The sequence below is a fragment of the Nuphar pumila genome, chromosome 16 (genome assembly GCF_984573655.1).
Source record: "Nuphar pumila chromosome 16, dmNupPumi1.hap1.1, whole genome shotgun sequence".
Lineage (NCBI taxonomy): Eukaryota > Viridiplantae > Streptophyta > Magnoliopsida > Nymphaeales > Nymphaeaceae > Nuphar > Nuphar pumila.
The window spans coordinates 74,384,331-74,394,792 of NC_143264.1; the positions used below are offsets into that span (position 1 = coordinate 74,384,331).

Below are 10,462 nucleotides of genomic sequence, written 5' to 3' on the forward strand. Positions count from 1 at the left end.
AATGAAACTGGCCTTAGGATGCCTATGATTTGTTTTCTAATGAAGGGCGGAAAAGCCAACCTAAGAATCAGAAACCTAATAATGCCGTCTGTCCTGCCCCTGGATCATGTTCTTAACGTACTCTCTCTCTCTCTCTCGTTTTTATTTCTTCACCTAAATATTTGGCAATAACGAAGGTACCAAACTGTCGACTAAAATAAAATAACTTTTCTTTTTAATATTTGTTTTGCCCTATGGCAGATCGAAACCTTACTACGTGATCTAAGCAATTTTATGACCCAGCCTTTTAAAAAAGAAGAAGAAATTTATGACCCCAATCAAACGGGGCTCAGCTTGTCAGGTCACCTTTTCTTAGGACGTTGCAGGTTCAAAACCCAATGTTATAGTTGTATAACTGGTAGGTGTCGGACTAACCCCAGGTTGCCTTTAAAAAATTATATGTATATATATATGACCCAAAAGTTTGTAGTTTTATATTAAGAAAACATAATCATTAGCAAGTATCGGTGCTGAACAACAGTTACGTGGTCAATTTTGCTTTAGACCCACATATCTCCACTCAATAGTTTCATACCTTCGTTAGTATAAAATATTTGCTTGCCGCACAAGTCTGCCTAACTGTGAGTGCACGTGATGGGTAGCCTGCAGAGTTTTCTCTCTCTACATTCTCTCTCTCTACATTCTCTCTCTCTCTGGGTCATATGTTATTTACAAAAGCTACTCTGTCCTCTCCTCTCAAAAAACCATTTCACTTTTCATAGCGCATCTTCGTTTCTTCTAAGTTTTTACCTCTCTCTCTCTCTCTCTCTCTCTCTCTGTGAATTGCTGAAAGATGGTTTTCTCTAACCTCCAATTTTCTTTCTTCTCTTCTTTCTAACCACTCCTTCCTTTCCTTTCTCCCGTCAGAGAGTATAAGACAGGAAACATCCACATAGAGAGAGATGAAACATCTGAAGGAGAAGACGTGTTGGGATTCGCTTCCTCTTTTTCTCCTTCTCCTTCTCCCTTCTTTCGCTCTCGCTAAAAGAGGATCTTAAAGCATCTCTCTCTCCCCTAAAAACTCCTTTTTTCTCGGCTCCTTATCTTGATCACCATTATCTTCTTCTGCGCTGGGAAAAAAATCGTAACAAAAAGTAAAATCCTATTTTTTTTCACCCAGATCGGCATTTTTTCCGGTCGTCTCAATTCTGACAAGGGGATTAAAGCCATGCCGAAATTTTAGGATTCTCTCGCTTTCTTGATTATGATGCGTGTTATTGAGGTAAGCCTTTGATTGCCACCGAATTTCTTGGATTTTTTTTCTCCTCTTCCTTAATTAGTGATGGATTTTATAGATCCGAGTTTTCTGTCCAGCTTATCTCTTCTAGTAATTGCAGATTTGTGCTCTTTTCTTCTTTTTATTGTGATTCTGAAAGGTCTTTTTTTAAGGTTTTTGGGTAATTGATGCAGAATATTGAGCTTGTCTCGGTTTGGTTTTTGTAAATTTTTAGGTTGTCTTTATTGCCAATTGTTGATTCGTGGCGTTCTTGGTTGCTTTATCGTGGTTTTATGAGAGATTTGAGATTATTGGATGTTAACGAGTATTTTCACCCGACGAATATTTGGTTTTTTTTCTTTTTGTTTGTTCGGATTCATTGAGGGTAGTTCCATGTTTGTCAATGATTGCATTTTTATTTACCAACTGTAGCTTAGCTATATCAACTCTTGTCCTCTGGGAATGGAAGTTTCCTGTTTTGTTTTTGTTTTTCAATCCATTTTGGTAAGACTAGAAAAAATCTGGTTCCGTGGTTAGTGGTTTTGTTGGTTGAGATTATTGGCCTTCTTCTCCTGAATTTGGATCAGGTAGATCACTTGGTAAGAAGGCGTTTTTCTTGTTAATCCTAGGGATCATGGGTTTAGTCCAGTGTGTGCCCACCAAAAAGAAAAGAAAAGAAAAAGCACCTTGGCTTGCCCGTTGATCACTGGTCAGAAAATATGGAGATGGTTGATTTTTAGCCCTTTATTAGGTGATGTTGAACTGGTCCTGTGCTCACCACGAGATGTGAGTGTCTATTGTCATATTTTGCTCTGTTGACGTTTATGAAATAGTAGGCCGCTGGCTGAGTTTTGTGTCGAGTTTCTGTGGGTTTTGTCTTTTCTAATTTTTGGTAAGGTTCTTTCCCTAATGTGATTTTGAGATAAGGATGAAAAGCTTCTTTTATTAATTTGCCAGCTACCTCTTGATTGCTGTTATGCTTTTGGAATGAGATTTGAGCTCATATAGTCTTTTCCATTAGTGACCTGTTGTAACCTTTTGTGAATTGAAGATTTCAAGAACTTCTTGGTTGGTTGGTCTTTCAGGTTGCTTAAGGCATCATGTGTTCTATAAGCCCTCTGTACGTCTTGGAGGAACATGCAACAGGCCCTGATTGTGAAGGATTGGCCTTCCATTGAGACATTGGGTTTTGGAACGTGAGATTCAGCTTTAGGATTGTGGGGAGCATTCTCTGAAAAAAATGACAGAAGCAGTTGATAAAAAGGATTGGCAAGAGTTACTGAAAAGAATGCTTCCTCCAGGAGCTCCTCTCCCTGAGTCGGGCAATCTTGATTACTCAATTGCTGTTGAGTATACAGGACCGCCCATACGTTATGAAGTTCCTAGAGTTCAACCTGTAGATTTAACCATTCCAATGGCATCCGTAGCCAATTCTTTGCCTAGTGCAGAGGGTTCAGTGGCTTATTCCAGACCTCCCGTGGTAGAACCCATCTCTTTGCCTGCTCCTCGCACAACAGCTCCTGCAAACTCTCGCTTTGGTAATCGAGAGCCAGATACGGACCATGATTCCAATGTCGATGAGGGAGATCATGAAATGGCGGGTGGTTCTTCAGGCACCAATCAGTTGGTTTTGCCTCACTCAGCTGCATGTTCAAGCCCAAGGCTGTCACAGAGCTCAGAATCAGCTGCATCAGTTTTGCAGAATCCTGAATCTTCAGCATGTTCTCTTTCAGCCTCGCCAAGTTCGGTGCATAGTCCTCCCAGAAGCCCACCTAGGCCAGCTATGAATGAAGGAAAGAGCACTGCTGTTGTAACTTTCAATACTGTTGATAGGTCTGGAAGGAAAGATGTAGGCTCTGCCCGATTGGCTGATAAACTGCAATTCCATAATATTCATCCAGGAATAGCTTCAGAGAAGGGCACGAAGCCAGGGATCTGTTGTAGGTGTGGTAGAGGCAACCGGCTGTCAGATAGGGAGCCCTGCCTTGTTTGTGATGCTAGGTACTGCAGTAACTGTGTGCTTAGGGCAATGGGATCAATGCCTGAAGGCCGCAAATGTATTTCATGTATAGGTAAACCCATTGATGAGTCCAAGCGATTGAGCCTAGGGAAACGCTCAAGAATGCTATCTCGATTGCTTAGTCCATTGGAAGTGAAGCAAATCATGAAGGCAGAGAAGGAATGCTCTGCAAATCAGCTTCAACCAGAGCAATTAATTGTAAATGGACGACCACTAAGACAAGAAGAAATGGCTGAATTGTTAGGATGCCCATCTCCCCCGCAGAAGTTGAAGCCTGGAAAATACTGGTATGACAAGGAATCAGGACTATGGGGAAAGGTGCAACCTCTACATTTCAACTTGTGTGTGTGTGTGTGTGTGTGTGATGCTTGTATATTTTTAATATTCATGCCACAGGGAGGGTTGCATGTTGTCCAACTGGACTATACTACAAACTCATTTCTGTTACTTTTTCTCTTTAATGAAAGGAAGGAGAGAAACCAAACAGGATTATCAGTTCAAACTTGAATTTAGGAGGGAAGCTAAGTCCTGATTCAAGCAATGGCAACACAAAGGTTTTCATCAATGGTCGGGAAATAACAAAAATTGAATTACGGGTGCTAAAGGTAATCTAATTCTATCCAAATGCTCATGAAAGATCTTTTAGCATTTTGATGTTTTTCATAGTTACATTCACTTCAAAGCCTGTCAGTGTTTGTGCTCCTCATGCTCCTTCCTTTCCAGTTTTGGCAGCATTGGACCTAGGACTGTGTGATAGTAAATGTCTTTAGCCCTGTCAATAAAAAATCAGAATTGTTGAATCTGTATGAAAAATTTGATCAATCCTTTTCACTGACTAGATTTCTTAATAAGAATTTAGGCTTTTTTTAATATAATGTTGTCATTGAGATTTTCCTTGGGGTTCAATAAAATTTTTTTGACTAGTTACTAAAAGTGTTCAAGGCCTTTCTATATTGAGAAGCGAAATTGTTGTCTACTTGTAATTCGGAGACTGAACTAGTGTACATCAGTTATGGCTGTTGTATTATTATTTTGAAGGAAAGCCTGTCTCTTAAGTCATAGTCAAATGGATATGTTCCATTGGAACTTCTTGAAACCATCAGTTTACTTGGTGTGTGATATGACCAGGTCAATTTGGTGTTTATTCTGTTCTTTCTGCAAGTATTGTGTACTTTAACATGTTAAAATATACTTTTCGACCTTGAGTTAGCTAGCTTGACTGGCTTGTGCGATATTGCAGTTGGCAAAGGTACAATGTCCACCTGAAACTCATTTTTGGGTCTATTCTGATGGAAGCTATGAGGAGGAAGGTCAGAATAACATTAAAGGGAAAATATGGGAGAAGGTACCAGTTGATGATAAACTTCTTTGGTTTTAGTATATCACAAGAAATATAATTCGTCGTGAACAGTCTCCTGCTATTTGCTAGGCAGGCATCCACACGGTTGCTATGTTCCCTGTTGTCCTTGCCTGTACTCCATGGAAGCTCTCATGAGCAACATAATGATGCCACCGATTACTCCACCAGATCTGTGCCAGAGTATCTAGAACATAAAAGGGTTCATAAGCTTCTACTCCTTGGACTTTCTGGCTCAGGAACCAGTACCATCTTCAAGCAGGTAGTGTGTTTGTCTTGTGATAGTCTGAACCTTTCATTCCTTGTAGTGTTTACTCATTTAGCAAGAAATTCCATCTAGCACAACTAGTTTTGTGTTCAGGCTTAATCAATGATGGCATATGTTTTGTGTGCACAGATCCTGCATGTGTTCTTGCAAGTGCGTAAAAGATTTACTGAAGTCTTAATTCTACTATGTTGGCATCATTGCCCAGGTGTATATGTATGATTTACAGATTTGCTTAAAATTTTGGTTTTCTTATTAACCACTTTTGTCAATTCTGTATCAGCCATGTAAGCTTCTTGCATAAATATTTGATTACGTAGATAGTCAGTATCCTGAGTCTGCTTCCACTTGATGTTCATGTTCTTTTGGACTAAAATCATAGAGTACAATGATAATTGTTAATAACGCATGCTTTGGACTCCGTGAGGCAGGTCTAGTATTTTCTAGTTGAAGAATCCAATTTGTGTCAAACTTTGTGCACCTAGCTATTTAATAGAATGAGGTACGTGTAAACTATGGAGGAACCGGGTAGTGGCTGCCCTTGTAGATAATAATAGTGTAGATTTGGCCAAGGTGGTAGATGTGGTGAAACTACATGATAGGTGCAGTTTCTTATGTTTTGAACTGTTCTCCCATGTTCCTACCTTTCTATGAAAACTCTAGTGAAGAATAATGTATTAAACAATGAGAGCTTTTCTGTAATGAAGAATGAAAAGTTGAAACAGAAAAAAACAAAGGAATCATCAAGAAGTTACCAACATCTTAGTACTCTGCCTCATGATGCTAGATAACCTTGTGGAAAATCTTCTTCCTGCATATGTAGGCATCCTATTAGCAGCATTGAACTCCTTAAGACAATTTGAAATATCTCTATTACTGTTGTGAACCAAAACCAAGGATAGCTAGTAAACCGGGAGGTTAAAGAGGACCACCTTTTTTTACTGTATATTTCCCAACAGCCATAGGAAACTTGTCTTCCTGTTGTGTAGTTGTGTTATGATTGTTTTCTTTGGAGAGAATTGCAATAGATTTCTGGCTTTCATTCAAACTGTGAAATGTTAATTCTTTGTTGATCATCAATATCATACTGAATAAATAAAGTAGCTTTTGTATGCCTGTCCATGTATTGTTCTCTGTAGGGAAGTTTTGTTTTCATTCATATTATTTGTGCTATGTTTAACTTTTTCAATAAAAGATATTTTGTTTCTGAGCAAGTAATCAGATTTTTTATTCATAAATTCCTTTTGTATGTCTTCTTGTTCTGTATGTCATACTTCTGATTGTATTGGTGATTGCTTGGCACACATAGATGGCTTTTGTCTTTATACTTTTGGTATCATTGAACAGGCCAAATTTTTATATGGTAACAAGTTCACCCTGGAGGATCTGCAGAACATCAAGCTTATGATTCAAAGCAACTTGTACAGATATCTTAGCATCTTGCTTGAGGGACGAGAACGCTTTGAGGAAGAGGCTTTACTCAAGTTGAAATCTCACAATCCTTACGACCAAAATAATGCATTAGGTAATTGTATTCATGGATTTAGTTTTTTTTCTTTTTTTGCTTTATTTCAGTAACTTCATGATTTTAGGTAGGCTTTTTCTCTGAAATTATTCTTTCTTGTTTCCCCGTGCTAATTTTGCAGTTTTGGGAAATATATGCCTACTCACAGCTGAGCTAAGGTGTGTTCTGTGGTGAAATAATAGCTGATTTGTGTGTATGATGTATGAATCTGCATATTCACAAATTAAGGGAATTTAGATGGGAGATCAATGTTTGCTGTCATTGTCTCCCCCTTTTCCCTTGGATTCATAGTGCATAAGTCACACTATTTCCCACTGAATAACAATTGGTTACTTTGTATAATGTTAATATATCAAGATGACATATTGAAGAACTTCACGTGGACGTAGTTTATCTTGACGTGCTGATAAATGATATGCTGATCAATGAAACAGAATGACTTTTACTGATCTGTGAGTTTTTTATGATGCTAGTCCCAAGAACCTTAGGGTCATTCTCATTTGTATGTGTCCCATCAACTCATATTGAATTAGATTTATTGAGAGAGTAGGTGGATCTACCATCCAAGCACAGAAACACTTCATTGTATTCAAGCAATCTGTGCTTGAAGGATGGCATCATGTTTTGTACATTTGATCCATTTTTTAAGAAAAATTTGCACATACAGTTCTATATGAAGCCCTGATATATTTTGTGGTTCTTACGTTTCTGGACTAATATTTGTAAGCTGCAAGTGTTGTGCTGGAAAAAATCTTATTCATAGTGTTGGTGAGGAGGGTTATAACTAGAAATTGCTAGTACCTTCTGGATGCTATTTTTTTGTCCATTGGAAGCCATTGATTTTATAAAATCGGTGTGTCATGCATGCATTTTCGTGATTGTAAAATGTTATACTTTTTCTCCTTATCATGTCAGTAGTAGGGAAAGTGGCTCAATTTATAATAAAATCATCCCAGGAGAAAGCAATAATGAATGCCAACGTGAATGCATATATTCCATCAGTCCAAGGTTGAAGCATTTTTCTGACTGGCTCTTGGAAATCATTGCAATGGGAGATTTGGATGCCTTCTTCCCAGCTGCCACACGTGAATATGCTCCACTAGTGGATGAGGTATGGAAAGACCCAGCTATCCAGGAAACATACAAGAGAAGAAATGAACTCCATTTCCTTCCAGATGTCGCTGAGTATTTCTTAGACCGGGTATATTTTTAACACCTTACTCAACTTGCAGTGCTTTGTTTTTATGCTTATTTTTTTCGGGTAATCTTTTATGTGTTTTTATGCTTGGCAAATCAGCCTCGTGCCAAATCAACCTTTTGCTGCATGATCAAATAATTTGAACGTCTCCTTTTAGGCATCTTAATTCCAAAACTTTGAACTTCCACCATGAGATGATTTTCATGACCCTTCTCTTTATATTTAATATGATACACACTAATGGCTTCCTCAGTGCGCATGCAAAGATATAGAGCATGTTCACATGCATGTTCATGATTTTTTTTTCAAGTCGTTAAGTTCAAAGCTTGAACTCCATGTGTGAGATATTCGTCAAGGTACTCTTCATCTTTGGTAAGATATACCCAATGCATAATCTATTGGCTGAGAATGGCATGTAGTTGCAAAATACTTAAGTGCTATATTTTAGTTTTTAGTTAGTGATATTTGCATCACTGGCTGGGGTTCACAATTGGTTGTTTGGTAGGTGAGTTGCATGATGCTGGTCAGCTTGAAAAGTATGAAATTAATGTGTAACATTTTCTTTTCAGAAAAACACAGATTGCACCAGTTAGGTTACGGGTGATCCCTCGCCCAGAAAATCCTTTTAGTGATTCGTCATGCTGTCACAGGGACGTGCCTGTTTGCATCCATATCCTGCATAAACATGATTGGACACAGAGATGGAGACGTGAGACTCTTTAGAACACAGGTCTAACTCAATGAAAACTGTTAGAAATTGTTAATACTGTGTCCAACCAAATCCTTATTTTTTGTTCATATTATACATTTTAAATTAGATTTATTAAACAAGAGCAAGAGGATGACTGATGACCCTTCTATCTATATGTTCTTCTGATTGAAGTGGTCACCTATGCATGGTCCCTCACCGTTGACTTACCAGTGGATGCATAATTGTTTACTTTCCAACTCCCTGTTTGAGGACATTAATTGGCTGTTCAAAATTTTGGATTCCTTAGTGGGTGCTTATTAATTAAATCCATCCATTTGACAGCAGTTGTATTGGGGTCATGCTATGGCTTTTATATCTCTGGACTAAACTGGTAGAACTTTCTTCTCTTCCCATTTCTTCATTGCATCGAATTCATGCCATGGTTTCCCTTAAATCATTGCCAACTTTTTCTATCATCTTAATCGCCTTTATGTGTTTCCTATGTCCTTCAGTTGTTCTTTGCTCTAGAACCTAAGTTGCTGCTTTTTTTTATTCTCCTTGTTGAGCTCAATTCTTCTCTCGTGCATGATAGTGTTCCTGCACGCAGGCATGTATTTAATCATGCGAACACGAACATGAAACCTTCCTGTACTTGCGTGCTTTTTAATACCCTAGATTTTTCCTTTTTCTGGAAACCAATTGTATAAAATGAATAACTTTGTGTTTTTCAGCTCATTTTGTTCTTGCAAAACACCATTTCTAGTCAAGTTGCAATTTCAACTTCAATATCTTGGAGGTTGAATGAGGTAGCTTTATGGTTGGGTCACACTATCATAACCGAGGTGTCTTGGGTTTGAATCCCACTGCGGGTTATCCCCATCTTGCTTATAAAAAAAAACTCCAATATCTTGATAATTCTCATTGTCCAATTTCTTACCATTTAGTGTTTTTTAGAGAAAATTAAACCCTAGGTGGAGGAATTGCAGTGCCATAAGAACTTTCAAAATTTGAGATAACTTCCTAGTTCCAGAAGGTGTACCATTTTCTTTCTTGAATATTTGAAATAAAATGTGTTATTTTGCTGGAAGCAGCTGTGTTCATAAAATCTTATTTTAGTTGAATATTGTTGTATTTGTTGAAATATTAACTGTTAGCAGGCAATTGAGGTGTCGAGCAATGAGTATGAACCTTCTGAGAGGGACATCTTGTATGCTGAAGGAGTTTCTCAGGGAAATGGCTTGGCCTTCATCGAATTCTCTTTAGATGATAGAAGTCCCATGTCTGAACTTTACAATGAAAACTCCGAGTCCCAGCCCCTTACAAGGTGACTTCTCCCTTGTCCTCTGAATTTCCAATCATGGTCATAGCAATTCAGTTTGTGTGTGTGTGTGCATGCGTGCGTGTTATTCCTGAAAAGTAGGGGCCCAAATAAATTGTGTATTTTGTTTAATTCTCGTACCTATCCAGATACCAACTCATCAGAGTAAGCACCAGAGGGATGAATGAGGGATCCAAGTGGGTGGAAATGTTTGAAGATGTCCGTATCATAATCTTCTGCATCGCCCTGAGTGACTATGACCAGTTATGGGCTGACACAGGTACCAACACCCTTCAGAACAAGATGTTGCAGAGCAAGAAACTGTTTGAGACATTGATCAAGCATCCATGCTTCCAAGTCACCCCTTTCGTTCTAATTCTAAACAAGTACGATGTTTTTGAAGAGAAAATAAACAGGGTCCCGCTTAGCACCTGCGAGTGGTTCCAGGATTTCAGCCCTGTGAGGCCTCACCACAACAATCAGTCTTTAGCACACCAGGCTTACTACTATGTGGCCATGAAGTTCAAGGACTTGTATGCTTCGCTTAGCGGTAGGAAACTGTTCGTATGGCAAGCAAAGGCTCGAGAGAGGGTGACAATTGATGAGGCATTCAAGTATACGAGGGAGGTAGTGAAGTGGGATCAGGAGAAGGATGAGATTTATTGCGGTGCTGCAGATGACTCGTTTTACAGTACTGATTTGAGCTCATCACCCTTCATCATGCAGGAGTGAGAGCGGATGTGATGTGTCCATGGAAGATCGGTGGGATATTTATTGTATCTTGGATGAGTTTTCTGTTTCCTAATAATAAAGGGTCCTGCATTGCCGCAAAA

General features: G+C 38.7%; 1 protein-coding gene across 1 annotated transcript; it reads left to right on the top strand.

The window, feature by feature from the left end:
* Positions 1 to 755: 755 nt before the first annotated feature.
* LOC149813604 (extra-large guanine nucleotide-binding protein 3-like) lies at positions 756 to 10,462 on the top strand. The gene is made up of 9 exons (XM_089991707.1): positions 756 to 1,261; positions 2,341 to 3,593; positions 3,743 to 3,880; positions 4,516 to 4,620; positions 4,709 to 4,894; positions 6,245 to 6,422; positions 7,379 to 7,623; positions 9,469 to 9,635; positions 9,779 to 10,462. The coding sequence occupies exons 2-9, from the start codon at positions 2,496 to 2,498 to the stop codon at positions 10,359 to 10,361; spliced, it is 2,700 nt and encodes an 899-aa protein (XP_089847833.1). The 5' UTR covers positions 756 to 1,261; positions 2,341 to 2,495; the 3' UTR covers positions 10,362 to 10,462.

What these genes read in the sequence shown, in the direction of transcription:
- LOC149813604 (XM_089991707.1), top strand. Translation starts at nt 2,496, where the DNA reads ATGACAGAAGCAGTTGATAAAAAGGATTGGCAAGAGTTACTGAAAAGA. An exon ending in CGACCAAAATAATGCATTAG is followed by an intron (nt 6,423 to 7,378) that starts GTAATTGTATTC and finishes AAATCATCCCAG; the next exon opens with GAGAAAGCAATAATGAATGC. An exon ending in CTGAGTATTTCTTAGACCGG is followed by an intron (nt 7,624 to 9,468) that starts GTATATTTTTAA and finishes AACTGTTAGCAG; the next exon opens with GCAATTGAGGTGTCGAGCAA.